We start from the raw sequence: 26,067 nt of genomic DNA on the forward strand, positions 1-26,067 counted from the left end.
CCCACAGGCCTGTAGCCAGAGAGGTGCTCCCTCCTGAGGGATGGTCACTCAGCATTGTAGGCCCAGCCTGTCCTGTCCTGTCAGGACGATCTCTGTGTGTTAGGCCTGGCTGCTCCAGTGGGCCTTCCCAGGGAGGGGCATTTAGGCTGGCTTCTGTATCCTGCCTCAGGAGCCCAGGCAGGCTGTGGGATCAGGACCAAGCACGGCCAAGCTGCCGGATGAGCCTGCCTCCCATGGTGTCAGCCACCTTTGGAGCAGGAGCTTGGCTGGGGGATGGGGTCCTTGAAGCCCATACTCTGCAAGGTTCTTACCCACTGGTTAGGGAGGGAACCAGCTGAATCGGCATCATGTGACCAAGGTAATTGAAGGCTTTGTGTCCCTCTGTTGCCTTGGCAACAGGAATATAAACCAAGATGCCGTCTGTAGGGGACTGGAACTGGGTGCCTCTGGAGGAAGGGGAAGACAGTGGATACAGGGCAGGGTTTCTGAGGCACTGGATACCCTCAGTAAAGGGTGCAGGCTGGGTGGGGACTGTGGTCCCAGGCAGAACAGCTGGGCTTTTGAGCTTTGGCTGCTGTGATGGAAGGGTCTTGCAGGCCGGTCGCAGACCAGGAGCCTGAGGCCTGTGAGGAAGGCCAGGAAAGTAGGTGTAGGGGACCCTGCTGCAGGCCAGAGGGACCCTACAGGTGTGATGAGTCTGGGGTGGCCCTTGGGGAGGCAGCCAGAGGCTCAGCTCTCCCCTGTTTGCCCCAAGGACCCCTGCGCTCCATGGTGGAGGATCTGCAGTCTGAGGAGTCAGATGAGGATGACTCATCATCGGGAGAGGAGACCACTGTCAAGGCCAACCCAGGCCGAGAGTCCCGGTGAGTGAGTGGGCAGTGCAGTCCCTCAGCGCCTGGGTGGGTAGAGGAGGCCCAAGTGTTAGGCCTTCACTGTCAGGGCCAGGTTGAGGCACTCCGGAGCTGGCTAGGCTATCCTTTTCATAATGGCCTTAGATGGCATCCACCACCCTGGCTTAAGGTTGGCTGCCTGTGGGAGAGCTGGGCATAGCAGAGGTGTGCTGGAGAGTGGGAGGCATGGGTCCCCAGGTGAGCCAGGGTTGGGGCAGCCTTCTCCCATGGTGAGCATGTCCCTACCCCGGGTCCCTGAAATAGGAGAGCTACCTGGGGTCTCCTTCCCAGACCTCCGACAGGCTGAACACCGGGCTGTGACAGGCCGGGCTGGGGACGGCACAGCAACTCAGGGCTCCAGTGGCCCTGCTTTAGGGTAGTGTACCTAAGAGTTCACTGTAGAGAGGTCCTGGGAAGTCTGACACATGCTGGCGAGGGTCCCTTCCCTGTCGTCCAGGGCTACAGCCTTTGCCTGTCCACAGTGAGTCAAGCCCTACCCACCCACGGGGCACCATACACCCAAGAGCCATGAGATTCAGGCCTAGCTCTCTCAGGGAAGACTTGACCCTTTGAGAAAAGGGGAAGCAGATTCTTGAGAGTCACACAGTCCCATCCAAAGGGTCATGGTTATGTGGTTGTCCTGTGGAGACATCATCTTCAGTGTGTCTGTGAAGGGCTGGGATTGTCCCTGTTGTCAGGTAGGGTCATACACACGGTGTCGGCAAGGCTCCATGTCTTGCCTTGCTGCCTAAGGAGGGCTGAGCTCCAGCATCCCCAGGTACCACCTATTGAGTACAGAAAGTGGCAGAAGTGAGGGGATCCTGAGGCTGTGGTTGCCTGGTAACAGCCTGGCCCGGAGCCCAGCATGCGGCCTCAGCAGGAGCCCTGGGCAGAACCAGCTGGGAGCTGAAGGAGGAAGTGCCGTCCTGGTAGGTGGTTCAGTGGTTAAAGTCACCTGTCACCAGGCCTGAGGACCTGGGTTTGACCTCAGAGCCCACACGGTGCAGGAAGAACTAAAGCTGGGGCCTATGGGAGCCAAGGAGTGCTGTTGAGTGAGTCAGGAGACTGCTGTGGCCACCATGCTAGCCTGGGGTCTTCAAGGAGCTTCCTGCATACCCTGTTACTGATCCAGTAGAACCAGGAGTGGATTGGGACGTGTTGTCTAGTCAGTGAGACCTGATGGTATCATGTGATTCAGTATCCTTCCCTACTGTGAGCTAAGGGTGTCTGTCACTTGGATACTCGGGTTGGACGTCATTCTTTGTGGCCTTGGCGCAGCCTGCTTTGCAGGAGGGGCTATAGCAGGACTGTGGCAGGGGCTGAGACCTGCTCCGGGGCCTTTGGCCGTCATCACACACACGCCTGCTGAGGATGGAGGCCAGCAGAGCTGATCACTAGAGTGTTCAGGGTCAGCGTGGGGTCTTATGCAGCAGCTAGGGGTAGGCCAGACAGCCCTGGAGCCCGGCGCTGGGCAGCTCCTCCCCGGGGTGAAGGCAGGGCGGCACGAGCACAGGGCACCCCGAGTCAACTCCTAACCCCACCGTCCACTCTGTAGACTGAGCTTCAGCGACAGCGAAAGCGACAATAGTGCTGACTCCTGCCTGCCTGGCCGCGAGCCCCCGCCGCCCCAGAAGCCACCCCCTCCCAGCAGCAAGGTGAGTGGGGTCAGGCTCTGAGCCGGACTCTGTGGCTATCCTGGGAGGGTTGCGGGGGCATGCTGGAGCTCACAGGTCTGGGGTCCCTGCAGGTGTCCGGCCGGAGGAGCCCTGAGCCCTGCAGCAAACCTGAAAAGATTCTGAAGAAGGCTACCTACGACAAGGTGGGTGTGTGTGGGCCTGTGTGGGTGTGGGTGTGGGTGGGGCCTTGAGCTGTGCTGCACCCGAGTGCCCCCAGCCCATTGACACACTTGTGCTCAGGCTTACACGGACGAGCTGGTGGAGCTGCACCGGAGGCTGATGGCTCTGCGCGAGCGCAATGTGCTGCAGCAGGTACTGCGCCCTCCACCCCCAGGCCTGGGCATGGGCATCCAGCTCTGGTCCTGAGTCCACCAAACCCACCTTACAGATTGTCAACCTGATCGAGGAGACTGGCCACTTCAACGTCACCAACACCACCTTCGACTTTGACCTTTTCTCCTTGGACGAGAGCACCGTTCGCAAGCTGCAGAGCTGCCTGGAGGCCGTGGCCACATGACCCCGGCCGCCACTGTGGAGCCACGGTGGGCATGGGCACGGGAGGGGCTGGGCATGAGGGCTGGCCCGCCATGGCTCCCGCTCCCGGTACCACCCCCAGCTCGCCATGGTGCCCCGGTGCCCTCAGTGGTTGGTGATAAAGGGGCTGCCGGCCATACTTCCACGGGAGGGGGTGACACAGGACACATGTGGCCTGCAGCCCCTCATTCATTCTACCAGTTTTCCACTGTGGGTGGGGCTGAGTGGCAGGTCACTGCCTGGGCCTCTCTGAGTGGCTAGGGTGACCACAGTCTTCCATGCAGTTCACAGGCCTCCCTCTGCTGGCCTGCCTCCTAGCCTCGAGGTCTGTCAGCATAGCCAGGGCTGGCCATGGACACCTGGCTCTGCCCGGCAGACGCCTGTGCCTGGTGTCCTGTCAAGCAGCCTTGTGTATTGTGTATGCTCTGGGTGTGTCCAGCAGCTGGGGAGGCTCACGCCAACCCCTGCCGGAGGCACAGAGGATCTCCCCTCTAGATCCCAGGATGCCACTGCCTCTCGTGGCCCCAGGCCAGTGAACACTATGATGGGCACCAGTTTTGGGTTCCCAAGGGCCACCTCTGTAGCCATGTGCCAGCCAAGCACCCACAGTTCCAAGGCTGGCTGTGCTTGAGCTCCTGGGCCACCATTCCCCATGGGCCGCCGCCTCTACTCTCTCGCTGATCAAGTCTTTGAACTTTGAAAACATCAGCTTTTGCCAAATATGATAGGACGGTGTGTGTGAGGCAGGCCCAGCCCCAGACTGCCTCTGTCCCCGACCGAGAGGCTTTGGACCTGTGCCCTATAAACTGCCAAGGGCCGAGCCAGCCCCTCCTCCCATGCCTGAGCCTGGAGTACCCCGCCCCCCCACCCCTCCAGTCGTTGTCAGTGTTTGTGCCCCAGCCAAGGTGTTTGAAAGAGGCCTGAGCCCAGCTGGCTCACAGTGCCGCTCTGATGTTGCTTCCTCCCCAGTGTGGGTTCACCCTGGAGGCCTGGCCTCCCAGCTCCTCTCCCTGTCAGGAAGATCCCAGCCTCTAAGGCTTCCCTTACCCCCTGGGAAAGGAGAGGCCTCCCCCTGCAGCCCCCCCTTCCCACTCCCTCCAGCTGAGAGGAAGCAGGGTTTGGGCTCCACACCTCTTCCCAGACAGGCCGACAATACTCTCCACCAGGCGTTTTGTAGCCTCGAAGCCTTTGGTCAGAAGGCCCTGGCATCGTGGCAGCCGTTGGCATCCACATGGAGTGCGCCAGGGTCCCAAACAGCCTCAGCCCAGGGTGCTGTTCTTCCTCTTGCGGTCGCCAGTGGCCCAGCCCTCCTGCTGCCCTGGGCCTTGGTGTCCAGCCCTTCCAGATGCTTCCAAGGCCCTCCTGGAAGCACCCATCTCAGTTACCTCCTCTGGCCGGAAGGTCACACCGCTGTCCTCCAGAGCCACTCTGGGGCCCATGCTGGCTGTCTGGAAGCCTAAAGCAGTAGCTTGCATCCAGAGCCCTGAGGGCTCTAGGGACTAGTCCATAGGAAGGGGTGGCACCAGGACTGCCCCCGGTGAGTCCCTGTGCTGCAGCCTCCCGAACCAGCTCACAACACTGGGTGCAAAGGTATCGGATACCTGTCCCTCCCCAGGGCTTCACAAGACGCGTCTCCAGGAATGGACACGTCAACGGCCCAGACGAGCCCTGGACAGGGGGACAAAGAGAGCCGTGTTTGTAATGAGCTACAGGGCTGTTTGTCCCACATTTTAAACTTTTTGTTAAATTGTGAAATTATGGAGGAGTTTTATAGAAAATAAAGTGAGATGGGAGCAGTGGGTGGCCCACCTTTGATTCAGTCCGGAGTAGAGCCACACCAGGAGCCTGGGCTGAGGGAGGGGGTTGTCCACAATCGTGCCATTCCCTTGGTGCAGCTGTTGAGGGCTGGTTACAAATAGCCTGTAGTTGCAGAGGGGTGGATGGGCCACAGGAGGTTAGAGGTGGGGAGTGGGGGTGGAGTGGAAGGGTACCCTTTGCAGGGACTCCCAAGTGCTTGTCTCCCAGTCCCTGCACCCTGGCAGAGCCTATGAGCCTCTAGTGCCCCCCCGCTGGGCCCATTTCACAGACTTGAGCTCTACCCAGAGAGTCAGGAACGTCGTGAGTGGCACACACAAGCCCACACCCTCAGCTACCATGCCCTCGGGGCAGCCACCTCTTGAGTCCTGTTAGCAGGTGGTAGCTGGGGGTTCCTGCCATCAGTGAAAATGAACTCTTCTCGGGCCTCTAGGGCTCGACACTACCACTTGACTCATGAGGACACTGCCTGCCAGACCCTGTCCAGAACGCTGTTGGTGTGGTGGCTGTCAGATACTGCCCACTCTCCAGTGCTTACCATCACCTCAGGTGGGGCAGGAGCCTGCAGGGGTTCATAGGCGACCCAAAACTTTGAGGGCTAGGAGACATGTGGAGAAAACCGCTGCATGGGCCTGGGGACCTGGGTTCCATTCGAGAATCCACAGAATCCACAGCTAAGTGTGTAACTGTGTGTGTATGTGTGTGTGTGTGTGGTGTGTGTTGCGAGGTGCTAGTGGGGGCCAGAAGACAGCGTTGGGTCCCCTGGGGCTAGAGTTGCAGGTCATTGTGAGCTGCGTGATGTGTTAGGAACTGAACGTGGATGTGGATCTGGATCGTGGGAGAGCAGCAAGCACTCATCACCACGGAGCCCTCTGCACCCCCTAAACCCACCCCCCACGCTCTGCAAGCAAGGAAGCAAGGGGAGGTTCACGGGGACTCCCTGATAGCCAGTGAGGTCTGTGACTGTCTCCAGGTTCAGTAAGACGCTGTTGTGTTTAAAAAAAAAATAAGATTGAGGACAGTTCCAAGGAGGAACAAAGGTTTGATATCTGGTCTCCACAGGCATACATGTGCATACAGTTTTTATTAAAAACGTATGCACATAAAGTTTGAATTCATTAAACTTACCAGAATTTGTTGGAAATTTGGATCACTGAAGAATCCTGTCTTTTTCTATGACTAATTACCTGAGACTGGGTAGTTTATAAAGAAGGAAAGGTCTTGTGGCTTGCAGTTCAGAAAGTGAGTTCCAGTCAGGCTGCTGCACCAGCTTGGCTCCTGTTATATTCCATGAGTAGCTGGAGAGCAGGTGCATGCATGAAGAGAAAGGTCTGAGTTCCCATAACACATTACCACAAAAGCCACTCTTGAGGGCTCTGGCCCCAGAATCCCCAAACCTACCAACAGCCATGGAGGACCAAGCTCTGCAAGAGTGTCACTGAAAAATAAAATTTAAAAAAAAAAAAGTGTCCCTGAGGACAGACCATGTTCAAACTGCAGCCTGCCTTCCGCTGACCTAGCAGTCATTCTTTGTTACAGTAGTTTTGTTTTGAGACAGTGTTGTGTCGTCCAGACTGGCCTTGAACTCCTGATCCTCCTTCCTCCACCTCCTGAATGCTAGACTGACAAGTATGCACCCCTACACGGTCTGCGTGGTGCTGGGAACGGGAGCCCAGGGCTCTGTACACACCGGATGAGCGCAGTGCCCGCTGATAGCGGCCCATGGTAGTGTGTGCTAAGTTCATGTTCTCATGAGAGTGTGATTACTTCCCTGGAGGCCACCCCTCCCCGGCCTCACTCTGTTCTCCTCCTGTGTTCCTGCCAGTGTCACCTACCTTGGGACACAGCTGCAGGACCATACCGGAATGACACTATGCTGTTTGGACTGTCGTAACCTCTCCTTGAAATCTTACCAGCCTCAAGTGTTTTCTTCAAGTGGCAGTGTGAACCAGAGGTCTCCCTGCCTGATGCTGGTCTAGACAGCTGCAATTGTCTGTGTCCACTGTCATCTCCACCCAGACAGATAGATACAAGAACTGTCCGTACTCAGCCTTTTTTCTCCTGAAGATGTAAGTGGCTTCCAACTTACAGGTTACACTGGGAGCCAGAAACGGGATCCGTGCGCTTTGGTAGTTACGACTTCCTGGGTAACTGTCAGCTGGCTTAGAGTCAGGAAGGTTGCTGGGGGTACTTGGACTGTGTCACCAGTGAGCCCACCCCAGCTTGGGTGTCCGTTCCAAAGCAGTGTCCCTGGAGGCCCCTGCAGCCTCCCCCTTCCCTAGCAATCGTGACTGGTAACGTGTGGACACTGCCTCAGGAAACGTTCTGAGTATCATTTCTTCCTGCATTTTAAATGAGCCTTACAGGACACCAGGTGGTATGCTCCATTTCTTCTGTTGCCAATTCTGTGCACAGGCTGCCTCAGCTGACAGGACATCCCCTGTGGTCCCTTCTACCCCCGTCAGAGCTGGCTACTCCAGCACATGCCATCATGAGTGCATTGCACGCCTTTAATCCTAGCACTAATGAGGCAGAGACAGGCAGATCTGTGAGTTTGAAGCCAGCCTGGTCTACAGAGCAAGTTCAAGGGCAGCTTGGACTACACAGAGAAACCCTGTCTCTGAAAAACGAACAAAGAGTTCAAGCTCATCGCTGTAGTCAGTCCCAGCTGGTTCTGATGAAGACAGCGTGAGATCTGAGTCTGCCCACTCAATTCCATGCCAGTGGCTGCTCACAGGCCCCTTTGTTTGCCTTGATTTTCACTGTCTCCAAGGAGAACTCTAGGTCTCAGTAATTCCTCAGTTTCTCATTTAGTACAATAAATAAGTGGGTTGGAGAAGTGGCTCAGTGGTTAGGAGAGCTGCTACGTTTTCTTCCCAGCATCCCATGTGGCAGCTCATCACCCTCTATAACTCCAGCTTCAGCCTAGAATCCCCCAGTGAGGGGCTGGGGGTGTGGTCAGGGTGGATCTCTGCCTAGAATCCTTCAGTGAGGGGCTGGGGAGGGGGTGGCTAAGAACTACCCCTAGTGTAGAGCCTGGGCTCCAGACTAACTGCGACAAAAAGAAAGTACAGTTTTCAACGTAAGAATGAAGTCTGAGGTGGGAGCCATTTCAGTTTGGGAGTCTTGCTTGAGGGGTCAACATGAAGCCTGGCTCATGCTGTGCAGTGTCCCAGACCTCCACCCACTTCACACCAGTCATGACAGCCAGATGTCACCCAGTGTCCCTTGACAAAATCACCCCTGGGTGAGATCCACCACTTTAGTGAACACATTTAATTATTCCTTTACAATTCAGATCCCAACACTAGAGAGCCTTCCACCCAGGCCCTCACAAAGAACACTTTCCCCACTGCAGAAATCGTTCCTTGACAGCAGGATGTAAAACACGAACTATCAGCACCTGGGCGAAGATTGGGGTGCACAGGCCGCTAAGAGCTCGAAGTCCTCTCATAGAATTTCTCGATTTCCTCCTGGTATATCTTGACCACAGTGGTCCTGTTCAACTTGGACATGGGCCCTGTGATGGAAGCAAGGCTGTGGTGAGCCTCCTCGAATTCCTCCCCCAGAATCCCCTCTTAGAAGCCTGAGCCGTCAGAGGGCCGAGTGCATGTTAGAGGTGCATGGGAACTGGGGTAGGAGAGAAAACTGGAGAGTAGAAACCCACTCCAAGACACCCCGTGAGTTCTCTCCTGCATTCATAGGGGCAGTGGATAAAATGTAGGCATGGAGATGCCACCTCAGGGACCTGCGTTCCAAATAGCCTTGGGCTGTATTTTGTGGGTTATTATATTCCACTCCAGAACCTAACACTCAGATGCTGCCTCTGCACCCCAAAAAGTGAAGAATTATGTCTGGAGTTGGCCCATCTTCAGTTGAGAGGAAAGTGTTGGAGTTGGGTTCAACACACCACATTTTATACAAGTAGGGCTTGGATGTGGGAGATGTTTTTAAAGATTTTATTTTGAACTATGTGTCCGTGGGTGTGCATATGCTTGCAGTGCCCCCAGAGACCACAAGTGGGCATCAGATCCCCGTAGTTGGAGTTAACAGGTGGTTGTGAGCTGCCCAGTTTGTGTGGGGGGCACTGGGAACTGAACTTGGGTCTTCTGCAAGAGCAGCATAGTGCTTTTAACCTCTGAGCCATCTGTCCAGCTCCAGATGTGGGAGTGTGTGTGCTCATCTGGCTCCAGTAGGGTGTTAGATGTCGTGTTCCATCACTCTCAGGCAGGGTCTCTCACTCAACCTTGAACTAAGCTGGTTGGCAGCAAGCTCCAGGGAGCCTCCTCTCACTGCCTCCACAGCATGGGGTAACAGACCGGCACCACCACACCCAGCTTTTTCGGTGAGTCCTGTGGTCCTCATGCACAAGCTCCCATGGCCACCGAGCATCTCCTGAGCTCCCAACGTGTTTTATGTTGTTTTTTCTCAAGGCAGGGTCTCACTTTGTGGCCCTGGCTCTCCTGGAAGTCACTCTAGACCAGGCTGGCCTCAAACTCAAGAGACCTGCCTGCTTCTGCCTCCTGAGTGCATGGTTAAAGGCGTGAGCCTCTACTTCTTGCCTACCCCGCTCCCCTTGAAACAGTATCGTTCATTGGCCTGGTGCTGGCCAAGTAGTCTGGGTTGATGGTCCAGGGAAGACCAGGGATTCTCCGGTCTCAGCCTCCCCAGCATTGGGAGACAGCTCAGTGGTTAGAGCGCCGGTTGCTCCTGCAGAGCCTGGGTTCAGTTCCCAACACCCATATGATAGCTCACAACCACTTGTGACTCCAGTCCCAGGAGATCTGATGCCTTCGTCTGGCCTCTGTGGGCACAGGACAAGCATAGTAAACATTCGTACATTCAGGCAGTACACATACACATAAAAGGAAAAAATTTTAAAAGGCCATCAGCATGCCCATGGTTTGTTTGTTTGTACCATGGGTTCTGAGGAATCAAACTCAGGTCTTCATGACTGTGCAGTCAGCATCCTTACAGATTGAGCTGTTTCCCTGGCCCCAGGCTTGTTTTTGAGACAGGGTCTCACTCTCTCTGTATCCTGGGCAGCCCTTGAACTCCTGATTCTCCTGCCTGGCTCCCAAGTACTTGGCTGACGGATGTGTACCACCACACCTGTTTTAAATGTGTTTTGTTGCAAAAATCAGCTAAAGCCACGTGACCACAGACCCTTCCCATACTCAGTGGAAGCCTGGGGCTAGGAGGCTGAGAGGGTCCATGGCCCACCTGTGACTGCCATCAACTCACCAAGCTCCCCGCCGCCAACAGAGAAATCATTGTCTAGAATGACCCACTTAATGATCTTGGTGCCTTCCGAGGGTGCCTCTGCATTCACGTCTTGGATGCCCTGGCTGATGAACTCTGTGACCACGGGGTCACGGTTGTATAGGACATCTGCCAACCAGGTGGCCTGGCTCCGCATCTTCCGGCAGCAGGCCACAACCTCACTGGTCAGGGCACTGCGAGCCTCTCCAGTCTCCGGATTAATCTGGCACTGTAAAGGCAGGCAGAGTTGGTGTTCTGTAAGCATCCTTCAGGGGCCATGCCCATGGTACGTGGGTCCTCCAGGCTACACGTGCCAGTGCATCCCACCAGGGAGGGGCAGAGCATGCAGCTCAAAGGTCACGCCAGCCTGTAGAGCAGGCATCTGGGACTCGACTCGATTCTCCTCCCACCATGTGGGGCCTGGGTATGGAGCTCAAAAGTCGTCGGGCTTGGCAGCAAAGCGCCCTTCCCCACTGAGACAGCTCTCAAGCCCATCTTCCCCTCAACCAGGCTTTGACTGATATCTTCAACTTGGTACCTTGATGCCAATGGCCCTGTGTCCATGCTTTGAGGGACACCGGTCTACAGGGAAAACTAGATTCTTCTACACACTCGGACACTCTACACTCCTCCCCAGAACCAACAACTGGAGCTGTGGTGTGACTCCACATGAAAGCTGCCTCAGGGCACATCTTCAGTGTCAGTGGACCAGGATCTTGAGTCACTGTGAGAACACACCCCTGAGTTTGTCAGGGTTTCCAGAGGCTTAACTGAGATGAAAAGGCCCATTCTGCATGTGGGCAGGGATCCCTGGAGAAAGCAGGGCTGCGAGGTGACTTGGGGTGAAGGCCTCACAGGCTGAGGAATGTGAGCTTCATCTCTCGAACTGTGTACAGGTGGGAGGAAAGAACACACTCCTCAGACCTCCACACAGGTGCTGTGGTACATGAACACAGATACCCATAATAATAAGAAAAATTTAAAAATAGTAAGCCGGGAGGTGGTGGCGCACACCTTTGATCCCAGCACTCAGGAGGCGGAGGCAGATAGATCTCTGTGTTGAGGACAGCCTGGTCTACATGGAGAGCAAGTTCCAGGACAGCCAAGGCTACACAGAGAAACCCTGTCTTGAAAAACCAAATTTTGTGTGTACGTGTCTGTGTACACGTTCATGTGTGCATGATGACTGGAAATCAGAGGTCAGCATTAGGTGGTGGTCCCCTGGCACTGTCTGCCTTTAATTTGAGGTGAGGTCTCTCACTGGCCTGGAGACTCGCCAGTCTCCCCAGCACCGGGATTATAAAGCCCCATCATGCCCAGCTTCACACGTGTGTTAACACTTTATCCATGGAACATCTCCCCTGGCTCTTAAATCGCTTCTGGTTAGGTGTGAATCACAGTGACAAAAGCCACTAAAACTGTGACTAAGTGACTGAATGACTCCCATCTAGCCCATCCTCATTCCGTACTGTCAGAGTCTTGCTTCGTGGGAGCCGGGGGGTACCTTCATTGTGAGGAGGGCGCACAGGTACGGGGCATCCTGGCCCACCAGCATCACATAGCGCACAATGGGAATGCGCGTCTTCACTCGCTCCTCGATGGGATTCGGGTTGATCACTTCACCCGAGCTCAGTGTGATCATATCTGTGGCAGGAAAGGCACATCGAGTGGCTTATAGGGGCTGGAGTGGGGGACAGCCCGTCCCCCTCCTCCTGGAGGGGGTGGAGCCCGCTGGGCCTTCCCTGTGTCCCCTGCAGCTTGTACCTCTGTGCCACGCCCCTCACCGTTGGTATTCCCCATGACATAGAGGAACCTGTCGATATCCAAGAAGCCCAGGTCGTTGGTGTGTAGCCAGCCGTGCCCGTCCACCTTCTTCTCCGTGCCTTCTTTGTCGCTGAGGTACCCCATGAAGATGTGGCGGCCCCATATACACAAGTTCCCCATGCCGTCCTGGTTCTCCTTTTCCACCTTCGTGTGGGAGCTGGGAAGTGCCTTCCCACTGCTGTGGGCATGGAGGGGATAGCAGGGCTGGCATGCCCCCCCACCAGGACAAGATACCACTCGGGCCCACGCCTTTTGTCCCAGGACTTAGGGGGCAGAGGCAGGTGGATCTCTGAGTTCGAGGCCAGGCTGGTCTACATAGCGAGTTCCAGGGCAGGCAGGGGTACACAGAGACACCCCTCAAAACTGCTGTGCCTCGCCTTACGTACAACCTGAAGCAATGTCCACAGAGACACCGTCTCCCAGTCTGTTGCCAGACTCGCTCTGAGGGAGGCTGCCTGCCACGTGTGGATACCCTGCATCTGCTTGGTACTCGGGAGGGGCCGGAATCCCACCTCCTCCCACCCCCACCCCGCCCCACAGAGAGAAACATCCCGGAGAAATGTGAAGGGAAGCCTCGCCCACCAGGCGCAGGGGTGGCCCGAATTCCGGGGACCCCTGACCCGCCGCTGTCCCGGGGGAAGACGGAGCCCCCCTATCCGACCCACCTGGGGAGCCGGTAGGCCTGTTGGCTGGACAGAGAGTGCAGTCCGGTGCACTCGCTCAAGCCGTACACCTCAAAGATGGGGATGTCCAGGCTGAGGAAGAAGTCCACCGTGGCCCTCGACAGCCCCGAGCCCAGGTTCAGGAACTGCTGGCAATGGTTGAGACCCAGGAATTTCCTGGCAGGGTCAAAGGTCAGCTTCTTGGCCAGGCCGAAGCACAGCGGCTGGTGGATCTGCCTTTAGAAGCGGAGCAGCAGCCACGTGTGACCACTGTCCCGCCCCCGCCTTTCGGTCCCCATTCGTCCCATCACCCTCCCCCAGCGGCCGCCCCCGGGTCCCCTCCGCCCCGCCCCCGGGTCCCCTCCGCCCCGCCCCCGGGTCCCCGCCAGCCCCGCCCCCGGTCCCCTCCGCCCCGCCCCCGGGTCCCCTCCGCCCCGCCCCTGGGTCCCCTCAGTCCCGCCCCCGGGTCCCCTCCGCCCCGCCCCCGGGTCCCCGCCAGCCCCGCCCCCGGTCCCCTCCGCCCCGCCCCCGGGTCCCCGCCCGCCCCGCCCCCGGTCCCCTCCGCCCCGCCCCCGGGTCCCCGCCCGCCCCGCCCCCGGGTCCCCTCCGCCCCGCCCCCGGGTCCCCTCCGCCCCGCCCCCAGGTCCCCGCCCGCCCCGCCCCCGGGTCCCCTCAGTCCCGCCCCCGGGTCCCCTCCGCCCCGCCCCCGGGTCCCCTCCGCCCCGCCCCCGGGTCCCCTCCGCCCCGCCCCCGGGTCCCCTCCGCCCCGCCCCCGGGTCCCCTCAGTCCCGCCCCCGGGTCCCCTCCGCCCCGCCCCCGGTCCCCTCCGCCCCGCCCCCAGGTCCCCGCCCGCCCCGCCCCCGGGTCCCCTCAGTCCCGCCCCCGGGTCCCCTCCGCCCCGCCCCCGGGTCCCCGCCAGCCCCGCACCCGGGTCCCCTCAGTCCCGCCCCCGGGTCCCCTCCGCCCCGCCCCCGGGTCCTCTCAGCCCCGCCCCCGGGTCCCCTCCGCCCCGCCCCGCCCCCGGGTCCCCTCCGTCCCGCCCCCGTGTCCTCTCAGCCCCGCCCCCGGGTCCCCTCAGCCCCGCCCCCGGGTCCCCTCCGTCCCGCCCCCGTGTCCTCTCAGCCCCGCCCCCGGGTCCCCTCAGCCCCGCCCCCAGGTCCCCACCCGCCCCGCCCCCGGTCCCCTCCGCCCCGTCCCCGGGTCCCCGCCAGCCCCGCCCCCGGGTCCTCTCAGCCCCGCCCCCGGGTCCCCGCCAGCCCCGCCTCCAGCGCCCGCCGCACCCGAGCAGTCGCCTCCTATTGGTGCTGAGCCCCATGCGCATGGCCCAGCGGTCAATCCTCCTGCGGAAGGCGGTGGCATCCAGGTGTTTGGTCTTCAGGCTGTCCAGCATGCGGTCCCACACCCACGGGATGCCGCAGAACGTGGTGGGCTGGACCTCGCGGAGCATCTCCGTCAGGAAGCCCTGGATGGGGCGGGATGGGGCGCTGGGGGACCCCCATGCACACCAGGGTCATGAGGCAGTAAGCTTCATCGTGGGGCGGAGGACAGCGCAGGTGACAGGCAGAGCCACGCCACCGAGGCCCCTGCCCCCGAGTTGGGGAGAAAAGAAACAAGGGCCAGAAAGGCGGGGGCGAAGGCTGGGGGGACAGAGGGAGCGCTGCAGCCGCCTGCCCCCTACTCTTGCCACTTCGTCCCTAGCTCACACCTGCCAGAGCTGGCCTAGAGACAGCGAAGGCTCCCCTGCCCCCTGTCCTTTGCTGCCCACATCGGGCCACTGTCACTCTCACCCCCAGAGCTCACCGTGCCAGGGGCTCGTGCTGGCCCGCTCCAATTCCCTGCCTCTGCTGAGGGGAAGTAGACTGTTGCAGCCACGGAGATGGCCACCCACACATCCAAGATCTGGGCCCCCGCCAAGCAGAGCGGCAGGTAGCTCACAAAGATCTCCTGGCCATCAGGCGGACACTTGAACTCCAGGCTCTGAACGGTGGCCGCTGTGGTCCATGTGATCTGGAAGGTACCTGGCTAAGTCAGCCTATGTTCTTAGTTCCAAGAGCCACCGCGCTGGGCCGGTCCCCCGGGAGCATCACTCACATTGTCGTGGCTGAGCATTATGGCCTTTGGGGCCCCGGACGTGCCCTGGTTGTATACCAAAGCACAGCACTGGTTAGGCTTCTGTGAGTCGATGACTTGGTCCAGTTTTTCATCCGAGATGCCATCTGCGAGGTCCAGGAACCCTTTCCACTGTAGAAAGGCTGTCCAATGGGTTTTGGGGGAGTAGAGGCTACCCCAGAGACCCTCCCAGCCCAGCCACCTCAGCTCCATCTGCACACTGGAATATTAGTCATGAGAAGGAAAGCCTTTGATACATGCTCTGAGAAGATAATGCCGGACACATAAGGACACCCACTGAAGAATCCCGCTTTGGCTTCTCTGGACTCTCCATGCCACCCAGCACCTGGCTTGGCCTCCGTGGCTGGGCCTGTGGGCTGGCTTTCGTCTCTGACTCCCCTGTCTGGGCTTACCGAGTATAGATTGGGCTGGACTTCCTGGATGTCTTCTCTGTATTGTATGATGGCCTTGAGATGCTTCAGGTAGCCCTGGATCTGCAGGACACCATGGGGTGAGCACCAGCAGAAGTGGGACTCCTGTAGCTCAGGCTGAACTCCTCAAACTCACACGATGTACTAGAAAGTGACCTTGGCATTCTGACTGGCCTTACTGCCACAGATGGTTTCTGTGGGGGTGTGGGTGGAACCCAGGGCCTCATCCGAGCCAGGAGAGCGCTCTGCCCACTGAGTTCAGTGTTCTTTTTAAAAAATACGTGTGTGTGTGTATACATATAAATTATTCTTTTTAGTTCTGTCATCTGTAGGTATACGTGCGCCTGCACGGCTTGTGTGCGATGTGGAGGCCAGAAGGGAGCGTCTGATCCCTGAAACTGGAGTTACAGGTAGCCCTGAGCCACTGTGTGGGTGCTGAGAATTGAACCTGGGTCCTCTGCAAGAGCATCCAGCAGAATGCTGCAGGGGCTTTTAACTGCTGCGCCAGCCCTTCAGCCCCTGCCCCCGGGGCCTTAACATGTGAAAACACACGATTATTGCATTTAAACCATTTGATTTTCTATTTCATGGCGTGGAACCTACGCATACCAAGCAGGTGTTCCACTGGTGAGGCACCCCCACCCCTTTTCTTACCATTCATTCCTATTTTATTTCATTTCTGTTGTGTGTGTACATGCACAAATGCCCATACTCACACATTCATGGCATTGGTGTTTTCCTCTATTTCTCTCCACAGGATTTTTAAAATTCAGTACTCCTATTGTGTGCATGGTGCAGGCATGGGCATCCCAGACCTCATGGATCCAAGAGAGTACCACATACCTGAGTGAAGGGGCACTACTAGCCCATTCAAGCATGTGGCTCTGGCAGGCCTTGCCCTTCCCCCCATTCCGTCTGCCTTGCTAAAAAACCGTTAGGTTACATTCCTGAAGCTGGCCACCAAGGTCCATTCCCTTATTTGGCCACTCCCTCCTCCGAAGGCTGACTACCAAGGTCCAGCTATCAAAGTATTGAAGTCCAGCAATCAGAAGCCTCCTTTGGCTTACATAATTAACATGTTCATTTAAAATTAAACACCTCATTCTAACACGGAGTTTCCCATTTTACCTTTATAAACCGCCACTTCGCTATTGGCCATGTCTGTCTCCTGTCTATCCAGAGGCAGTCCTTTGTCCTCCAAGACAAATAACCCAGCCCCTCCTCCCTCCTCCCCTGTCTCCTGTGTTTGTCCCTTATTCCCTGCCTCTGTGCCTCTGGGCAAATGAATCTCCTTTGTGCTGACAGCTTGGTCTTGTGCCCATATCAGTCCTTTTACCGAGAGCATCCCAGACCCCACGCACCCCCGTGACTCTCACCTGGTTAACTTTCTGTAGCTGTTTGTCATTATCCACCACGAAGATGTCCATCTCTGAAGCCTCGGCGATGACCTGGCAGACTTTCGGTGAGTTACTGCACAAGATGCCCACGGAGATGCCTCTGGAAGCAGAATTCAGGAGCTAAAGATCCAGTGAGTGAGGGCTTTGGGGAACTGTGGGACTCTTGGGGGTCTTCAAACACCCTTGGAGGTGGGACTCAGGGGAACCCCTTTCAAAGCTTCCACAACTGTTCAACGCGAGGGCTCAGTGCTAGGATACTGACGGAAATAAGAAAGTATATCTAAAGGGGGTATAAGCGTTGGGCTCCAGAGGATATATATGAGTTTGGTGGGGAGAGAATGTCTGGGACAGAGACGAGCATGCTAAAGACTGTGTCATCGACAAACCCTGTCAAAAATTGGACTGTAGCCCATGTGAGCTCCCTGAACTGAAAGAACACAACTGGCATCCACAGAGGCAAGGCCTCAAGACCCTCAGAGGACAGGCCGGGTGCCCCTTACCCTGCCATGATGGCTCCAATGTTGGCAATCACCCACTCCGTGGAGTTGAAGCCCATGATACCCACGCCATGGAAGCGTTCCAGGCCCACCTGAGGGAGGAGACACCTCTGAGAGACTCGGCTATCCTCACTGTGACTTAACAGGAATCTTTAGCTGAGAATCTCAGTGTCCTTCTCTCGACCATTTGGCCACCGGCTCCAGGTACCACAGAGTAGTAATGCTAAGCAGGGCATCTCCACCACACTCTTCTGTTACCCATCCATCCACTTGCCTGTCATCCATCACATGCTGTCAATTCACCATCCACCCGTCCACCCCTCTACTCCTCCATCCACCCACCCACCCACCATCCATCCATCCATCCACCCACCCATCCATCCATCCACCCACCCACCCACCATCCACCCATCCATCCACCCACCTACCCACCATCCATCCATCCATCCACCCACCTACCCACCACCCATCCATCCATCCACCCACCCATCCACCCATCCATCCACCTACCCACCCACCCATCCACCCATCCATCCACCCACCTACCCACCATCCATCCATCCATCCACCCACCCACCCATCCACCCATCCATCCACCCACCCACCCACCCATCCACCCATCCATCCACCCACCCACTCACCCATCCATTCATCCACTCATCCACCCACCCACACACTATCCATCTTTGATGCTTTCCCACCCCATCAAGCTGCATCTTTTGCAGAGAATGTGCCCTCTGGCCCAGGGCCTTTGCATGCTCTGTGCCCTTGGCTTGGTATGTTCCTCCCCAGATTTCCCGAAAGCTCCTTCCCCCACTTGGTTGAAATTTTACTGTCTGTGAACCCTTCCTTGGCCACCACACTTTAAAAGTCCACCCCTACCCCTTCTGCTCTTTTCCTGCTTTCTCCAGCAGGCTCTGGATCACTGACCTTATTTAACAGGCTGACTGGACAAGTCACTTCAGGTTTCTTTTTTTATGCCCTTCCCTAATCTGAAGGGTGGACGTTTTAAAAATTCATTTATTCAACAAACGCCAGAGGATGGAATGGTAGCTTCCCATGGAACCAACCAACAAAGATGCCATCACGACACCAGGTAGCCAGAAAGACAGGGCAAGGGGGGCCTGGGAGATGGCTGTATTGGCAAAACACACAGGACCCGCTCAGTCGTGCATGGACTGAGTGCTTTTGAAAGAATTCATTCTTTCTTAAAAGATTTTTTTGTGTGTGTATGTGGGTGTTTTGCCTACATTTGTGACTGCACCACATGTACCCACAGAGGCCAGAAGGGGCAGTGGGTCCCCTGGAGCTAGAGTGACAGACAGCTGTGAGCCCCCACAGGGTTGCTGGGAATTGAACCCCGGTCCTCTGCTAGAACAGCCAATGTTCTAACCGCTGCGCCACATCTCCAGCTCTTAATTTTGTATATATTGCATGTAGGAAAGCATACAGTATACACATAACACATATGCCCCGTGTGAAGGCTTTCATATTTATGAATATGCACACTCTAGATGTCAATATTTATATGAATATATTTAACTGTATGATATGACTCAGTATACATGTGGTAGACCTGATAAAGCTCTGCATTTTATACACATACAACATTAAAATACATAAAATATATATGTAATGCAGAAACATGTAAAGCTATCCTCGAGGTCTAAGTACACACGCATTAATGCACGTTGATATGCAGAATGAACCTTGTACATGGGGAAACTGAGGCACAGAGCGGCAAGTAATCCACGTGACTAAAGGCGGTGTGATGATGCTCAGCGGTGCGAATGAGCAACCGGAAGTGAAGCGTCAGACAGTGGTCAAGTCACGTGGTCCCTTCCCACGCGCGCGCACGCACACGCACACACGCGGGCAGGCAGGGCGTCGCAGTTGCGCAGGCGCAGGCGCGGGTACCTTGAGGAAGGCCTTGGCGGCGCGGCGGCAGGCCTCGTAGTACTCGATGTAGGTGAGCAGCTGCCAGCTCTTCTTGTACTTGGAGCCGATCGCCAGGCAGTGCGAGTACTTGGTGGCAGCGCTCATGATCAGGTCAGGCACGGTGGTGGGAGGCTCGTCCTCCGAGTTCTTGCCCAGGCGCAGCTTCACCTCCCCGTCGCGCTCTGTGGTCCAGTAGCAGCTGCCTGCGGCGGCGGCGGGGTCGGGAGGTCACTCCCTGGGACGGGGGTTCCCAGAAGGACCGGCGTCACTGTCCCCGGGACAGGAAGACAGGGGCCCAGAGGTCATTCCCCCCATGAGGATTGGAGGATCGAGGTCACCGTCTCCGAGAGGACGGGCAAGGCCAGGGGTGATGCCACGACCCACAGGAAGGAGGACACGGAGCCAGGGTGACCGCGTCCACGGGTCGACGAGGCCGGCCGGGATGGTTGGCCACAGGTACCATCCTTCCCCTGGCACACCTGCCCCTCCACAAGGCCCGACCCCCACTGGCCACCCACCCTCTGGGAGCAGCGCTCCTCCACTGTCTGTCCCCGGAAGTGTGCTGGAGCGGCAGGACTCCCCAGGTCCCCATGCTGGCCCCGGCGCCCGCCCGGGCGGGGTAGGGGGCCCCCCACCTGGGGCCTTCGTCTCGGAGGGGTGAGAGGCTTGCGTTGTCGCCTTCTTCAACGCTTTGCTGTAAAGCTTGGTCTTCAGGATGGTTTTCGCTGTCAGGATGGGCTTGGCGCTGTCCGCGCCGCTCTGTTCGTTAGGGTCAGACATGCCCTCGACGGGGAGCGGACACACGGATGGTCACACGGGTTCCGGGGGTCGGGGCTTCAGGGGCGCGTAGTGGACGGCGGTCGAGTCGGCCCAGCAAAGATGGGAACCTGCAGACCCAGCTGTGGGTGGGGGTACAGGAGGCAAAACAAGCTGGGTGTGAGTGAGGGCATGTCCTGTGCCTGTGGCGTGTGCAGCCGTGTGGAGGCCAGAGGTCGTAGGCGCTCATGTCTTTCTCAGTACCCCCTCCCCACCCGAACCTGGAGTCAGTGAGAACCAGGGGCCCTCTTCTTACAGGCCTGTACCGACACACCCAGGGACCCTCTTCTTACAGGCCTGTGCCGACACACCCAGGGGCCCTCTTCTTACAGGCCTGTGCCGACACACCCAGGGACCCTCTTCTTACAGGCCTGTGCCGACACACCCAGGGGCCCTCTTCTTACAGGCCTGTGCCGACACACCCAGGGGCCCTCTTCTTACAGGCCTGTGCCGACACACCCAGCTTTCACCTGGGTGTGGGAACTGAACTAGATCCTCGTGTGTGTGTGTGTGTGTGTGGCTTGTGAGTTCAAGGGTAGCCTGGACCACAAGAGACCCCAGGGAGGGTAGTAGGAAGGAGGGAGACGAGAACAGGGTTTTCTGGAACCTTCTGTGCCTAGTGTACTGCTACCAGGCACTTCCTGAGAGAGGCTGGGGCCCATGAAGCCCTCAGCCCTCCGTCTCCTCCTGCACAGGCTTTCGCTGCTTTGTCGTTGGTAGGGCAGTACCAACTGCTGTCCAGCTCTGTCACCACCTCCGGCACTAGCCACAGAGAGACAAGGAGCACCCAGACTGGATGTAATCCAGAACATTCCCTGCTACAGTCCAGCCCTTGTGACGTCACTGTGTTCCGTGAGCCAGGGCCACAATGCAATGTGGCCCAATGCCCCTTTTCAAGAGGCTAGCTCTGGGGGGCAAGGACAGGTGCAGCAGAAGAGACTATGCCTAACTGCCACCAGCCAGGGAGCTCCCAAGACACTGGTCCCCAAAGAGCTGGTGGTAAAGTTCCGGGTTCTGGTCTGATAGCCCGAGGGACTCCAGTGTCCCAAGGACAGGCTGGCCAACGCAAGACCTTGTGTCAAAAAACTAAGACTAGAATGACCATGTGATCTCGAGTCTCCCTCAGGGGCATTTGTCAAAAAACACTGAAAGAAGGAACTGGGAGATGTCACATACCCATATTCACACTGCAGCTGCTCTTGGGCCATGCTTGCTGACAGATGAGGGAGGGAGGGAGGGTGTGGGCTCTCCAGTCTGCAAGAGGACAGTCTAGTGGGCACCCACCTCAACAAGGAGGAACCCTGACCACACCGTGAAATTTGCAGAGATGAGAGCACGTTCCCCAGGGGCCCACCCTAGAGCAAGTCACACACAGGAAATGCTTGGTGGGGACCTGGGAGGGTATGGGGGCTGGGACTGAGTACTGAGCTGGGGTAGAGCTTCAGTATGGGGAGACGGAAGGTTCTGGTACTGGATGGTGGTGAGACTACACAGTGCGAATGCGTGTTTGTGTGAGGAAGAATCTCACGTAGCTGGGAGACTGCCTTTGAACTCGTTATGTATCCAAGGATCACCTTGAATTCCTGATCCTCCTGCCTCCTTCTTCCACAGTGTCGTGCAACACTTGGGACGGGACCCAGAGCTTGTGCGTGCTGTGCAAGCACCACCCCCTGGGCTACAGCTCCAGGCACGGTGGTGGGGTTTTTGTTTTTGTTTTTTTTTCCTTTGGTGTGTGTTTTTTGGTTGTTTTGTTTTAGGACACCCAACAGGTATGAATGGGCCTGTCTGGTTTCATTCATATTTCTATCCAGTGTAATGCCCAATGCCCAGCACTGGAGCTGTGAAAAAACAACATCAACAAAAACCTCATAAACACAGACAGATGTATGAGTGATGGATGGAAGAATGGATGATTGATGGGGTAACTAGATGCATAAATATGTTGGTGAGTGAATGAAGGGGGGAATGATGGGTACAGGGAGCCCATGCTCCCCTCCCCTGCAAGCACTCTCCCCCTAAGGCGGGGTGCAGGGAGAATGGCCAGTGATGTCACAAGGGGTAGCCCGAGTAGAAGGTTCCAGAAGCCTGAATGGGGCAGAAGCTCTGTGGGGTGGGGAAAAAAAACATCCATCTTGGTCCTTCCCTCCACCATCTCCATCACCCTGGCTAGACTGAGGGGGTGACCACTGCTTCTGGGACGACCTGCCGCTGACCAGCTCTGTGCAAGGAGAGATACCTTGGTGACCAGATGTCTCCATTTGTGACACCTGGCCACTTCGGCCAGAGCGGCACCCTGTGAAGGGTGACTCTTGGTAAGGTTCCCGAGACAAGCCCTGCGTGGGACACATGACCATTTCAGAACAGAACCGACACTTGGGAAGGCAGAGGTTTAGTTTTTCCCCCCAGAGGAGGATGGCCTGGAACTCCTGATCCTCCTGTACTTGCTGCATGGATGTGAGGCTTGACTTCAGGTTCCTAGGCCCACGTAGAAGACAGACACGGTGAGGCCCCAGCACCTGCAGCCCTCGGTGTCAAATGAGGTAGAAGGCGGGGCCACCCACCCTGCACGTGGGTGTTATGGCAGTGTGCACTGTCCTGGAGTCTGTGGGAGCACACTGTCTCCTGCATACAAAGGGCATCCAAAGTCCCCTTTGTGTGTGTGTGTGGAGGCCAGAGGTAAACTTGGGGTGCCGTCCTTCAGGCACCATTCACCCTGTGTTTTCAGAGAGTGTCTCTCACAGAACCAGAAGCTTGCTGCATGGGTCAGGTGTGCCTGCCTTTCCAGAGCTGGGGCTCCAGGCGAACACCACCACACCCGGGGTTCTATATGGGTCCTGGTGTTTCGGACGTGGGTCCTGTGCTTACACAGCACACGCTCACCCTCAGAGACATCTCCTCAGACTTGCTTTTGCACCGTGTTGTGTTTCGTTTCAAGACAGGGTTTCTCTGTGCAGCCCTGGCTGTCCTGGACCTCGAGCTGTAGCCCAGGCTGGTCTCGAACTCACGGAGATCTGCCTGGCTCTGCCTCCCGAGTGCTGGGATTAAAGGTGTGTGCCTGCAGTCTTTTATATTCTTAACCTTGTGGGAAATTAAAATGTTTTGATTTTTGTTATTTTTCAAGAGCAGGCCCTACTCCATTGCTCAGCTGCTCTTGACTCTGACCACAGCCCTCCAGAGAGCTGCGGTCACAGCAGGCACCCTATGTCTACCCACAGATTTTAAAAATTACTATTACTATGGTGTGTATTTGTGCCTGTGCCTCTACATGTGTAGAGGTCATAGGACACCTTGAGGCAGTCTGTTCTCTCCTATCATGTGGGTCTGAGGGATTGAACTCAGGTCGTCAATCTTGACTGTGAGTGTTTATCTATGAGCTGTCTGGATGGCCCAATAATAATTTTGAAAAAAAGAAGAAGAGAAAAGAGGGGAGGAAAAGTCTGGTAGAACCTCGCCATTGGACACCCTCTAACTTAGAAATCCTCCCGGGCCAGACAGAAGTGACTAAGCAATCCCGAGCAAGGGTCTAGGCAGACATCACCAGTGGATGGAGGTTGGCCCCTCTGCTGTTCTTGCCAAACGTAATCTGTTTCCTTCCTTGGTTCATCTGTGGCCATGCAGCATGGTGACGAATGCTCCTTGTGAACCTGGAAAGGTTGAATCACCAATGGCTCAAGAAAAGAAGGTGGAGGACCCTGAGAAAGGCACGGATGTCACCCCAGGTCTGTGATGGCCAGGGAGCACTGGGGAGGGGGTGGACGCCTCATCCAGCAGGGCCACCTGGCCGTCTCGACTGTCAGGCCGTCACGTTCTTCCTGTCTGGGTGTGAAGTACTGGTGGCCGGCAGTTTGGAGCTCCATCACTTAGGTCACGGGGACAGCTCGGGGTAAACCTTTGGGAAGCTCACTTACATATGATCTAGTTTCTGGGGTAGGATAAGTTCTCCAGGCAAAAGCAACCTAAGAGGGAGGGTTAACTGCAGTGGGTGATACCACAGCCTAGACATGCTGCAGGACACACGATCTAGATGGTTCCTCACCGAAGCTTCCCCGGGCGATTCTCAATAGTGTCAGCTGACTAAACTTTTTTCTTTTTCTGTTTTTGGTTTTTTTTTTCAAGACAGGGTTTCTCTGTGTAGCCCTGGCTGTCCTGGAACTCGCTCTGTAGACTAAGCTGGACTTGAACTCACAGAGATCCACCTGCCTCTGGCTCCCAGGTGCTGGGATTAAAGGGATGTAACACCACTGCCCTGCTCACACAAATGCTTTTTAAAAAAAGATATGGGGCTGGAGAGATGGCTCAGTGGATAAGATCACTGGCTGCTCTTCCACTGACTTTGGTTCCATTCCCAGAACCTGTGTGGTGGTTCAGGATTGCCTGTAACTACAGCAGATCGGGATCTGATGCTCTTGTCTCACCTTCATGGGAACCAGCCACTCGTGTGGTTCACAGACATACACGCAAACAAAACATCCTTTGAAAAAGGATTGTGGGGTGAGGTGTGTGCTTGCACATGCAGTTTCAAACATGATCACACACATCTACACCACAGAGCAGCACCTCTGTGTTGGGATGGTGCCCATGTTGGTCCCATCCCAGGAGCCATTCCTGTAGATGACATGGATACTGTAAGTGACTTGTGGTCATTATGCAGGGACCACATGACACACTGAGCAAACCTCAAGGCCAGCGTGTGATCTGGACGGCTTTGCTCAACCCCTGCAGCAGTCCTTCTCAGAGGAGAGGTTGGGGAGACTGGGAGCTTCTGTGGCCCCTTCTCCAGCAGTCCTTCACAAGCATGGGGACCTGAGTTTGACCCCCAGAGCTCATGGAAAGGCTAGATGTGGTGGCTTCCAAATGTGACCCCAGCAGTGGGGAGGTAGAGACTGGAGGATCCCTGGCCCCGGCCCAGCCAGTCAGGGAGTTTTCAGTGAGAGACCCTACCTAAAAACACAAGGTGGGGAGCAGCTGAGTAAGACTAGATGTTGACCTCTGGTTTTGATGTGCACCTGTATATACACACACTCATACATACACTCATTCACACGGATATGTGTACACGGATACAAGTATACACACTTGCCGGGCGGTGGTGGCACACGCCTTTAATCCCAGCACTCGGGAGGCAGAGGCAGGCGGATCTCTGTGAGTTCGAGGCCAGCCTAGTCTACAAAGCAAGTTCCAGGAAAGGCACAAAGCTACACAGAGAAACCCTGTCTCGAAAAACCAAAACCAAAACAAAACAAGTATACACACTTAAGCACATAAACATCATGTACATACACATAAACATATTCATGAACATCAACACACATGCTCAGATACACACACATACACATATTGTTGGTTATGTGGCACTATTCCTGGGGGAGCCTGAACAAATACACGCTCACTCCCATTATGTGACAAAAAAGACTTTTCCAAGGAGATGCTGTTGTATTAAAAACTGTGGGCAGCGGCCTTAGCAGATTGGAGCCAAGGGGCCCCATGGTGGGTGAGAAAGAGACATACTGTGCAGACAGCACTCATGTAGAGGATTTTATTGGGGGAAGAGAGAAAAGGGTGGGTGGGGCTTCCTCTTAAAGGGGGTATTGTGTATGCACAAATGGGCTGCGTAGATGGGGGGCTACATAGGATGACATTGTCAGGACCCCGAGTGGGCCAAGGTACTGCCTGCTTACTGGCTAGGTCCCCAAGGGGCCGGCCAGTTAATGCTTAAATGCTAACATTCCTCCTTTTGTTGATTATAAAAAGGTGAATTAGGGATCGCAAGTGAGGTGGGAATGAGGGGTGCTGAGTTCTCGAGACTGCTTCCTGCTGACTTGGGATGAAGTGGGAAGGGGGAAGTTGGGAGTCAGGCTCACACACAGCGGGAGGTGTGAGTGAAGAAGCATTCAGTTAGCTGTTATTCTGGAGACCTCAGGCATCTGTCCTTGAGGGAGCTGAGAAGGCAGGTTGTAGGAGAAAAGTAGATTGTTGTCATTGGCTTCACGAGCAAGGCTAGCCATGGGAAAAGTGATGACGGCCAGAAAGAATGGGACGGAGAAGTGCTCTGGTTGTACAGAATAGGCAAGGGTGAATGAGCCAGACAAAAGAGCAGATATGCTCTTGAGTCTGGAGAGGTGGTACCAGATATTCCAGGAGCTTGGGGGTAATGGCACTCCAAATCAGGAGTACAGGAGCCACCACATCTGCTGTTTCCCTGGAGGTTGGGAGTGC

At 56.4% G+C, this 26,067-nt stretch overlaps 3 protein-coding genes across 4 annotated transcripts in view; 2 read left to right on the top strand and 1 right to left on the bottom strand.

The window, feature by feature from the left end:
* Positions 1 to 4,896, top strand: part of Mllt1 (MLLT1 super elongation complex subunit) — a 44,892-nt gene extending 39,996 nt beyond the window's left edge. For both annotated transcript variants that reach the window (XM_052746818.1, XM_052746819.1), the window contains 5 exons: positions 755 to 863; positions 2,446 to 2,545; positions 2,638 to 2,709; positions 2,807 to 2,878; positions 2,955 to 4,896. In XM_052746818.1, coding sequence (XP_052602778.1) covers positions 755 to 863; positions 2,446 to 2,545; positions 2,638 to 2,709; positions 2,807 to 2,878; positions 2,955 to 3,083 — 482 coding nt within the window. In that variant the 3' untranslated portion in view covers positions 3,084 to 4,896. The remainder of the gene's footprint in view (positions 1 to 754; positions 864 to 2,445; positions 2,546 to 2,637; positions 2,710 to 2,806; positions 2,879 to 2,954) is intronic.
* A 3,138-nt stretch (positions 4,897 to 8,034) lies between these two features.
* On the bottom strand, positions 8,035 to 19,815 carry LOC128116099 (long-chain-fatty-acid--CoA ligase ACSBG2-like). Its single transcript, XM_052747361.1, has 14 exons — positions 19,671 to 19,815; positions 19,374 to 19,597; positions 19,015 to 19,263; positions 17,101 to 17,189; positions 16,580 to 16,700; positions 15,186 to 15,266; positions 14,755 to 14,904; positions 14,464 to 14,670; positions 13,944 to 14,125; positions 12,667 to 12,900; positions 11,962 to 12,179; positions 11,682 to 11,821; positions 10,160 to 10,406; positions 8,035 to 8,435 (listed from the first exon to the last, which is right to left on the bottom strand). Exons 1-14 carry the CDS (start codon positions 19,813 to 19,815, stop codon positions 8,347 to 8,349), a joined length of 2,376 nt encoding a protein of 791 aa, XP_052603321.1. The 3' UTR covers positions 8,035 to 8,346.
* Positions 19,816 to 23,384: 3,569 nt separating this feature from the next.
* Positions 23,385 to 26,067, top strand: part of LOC128115777 (long-chain-fatty-acid--CoA ligase ACSBG2-like) — a 37,443-nt gene continuing 34,760 nt past the window's right edge. The window contains exon 1 of the mRNA XM_052746824.1: positions 23,385 to 23,570. Coding sequence (XP_052602784.1) covers positions 23,396 to 23,570 — 175 coding nt within the window. The 5' untranslated portion in view covers positions 23,385 to 23,395. The remainder of the gene's footprint in view (positions 23,571 to 26,067) is intronic.

This window comes from Peromyscus californicus, unplaced genomic scaffold (assembly GCF_007827085.1).
Source record: "Peromyscus californicus insignis strain IS unplaced genomic scaffold, ASM782708v3 Scaffold_1__1_contigs__length_55948999, whole genome shotgun sequence".
NCBI classification, from domain to species: Eukaryota; Metazoa; Chordata; class Mammalia; order Rodentia; family Cricetidae; genus Peromyscus; species Peromyscus californicus.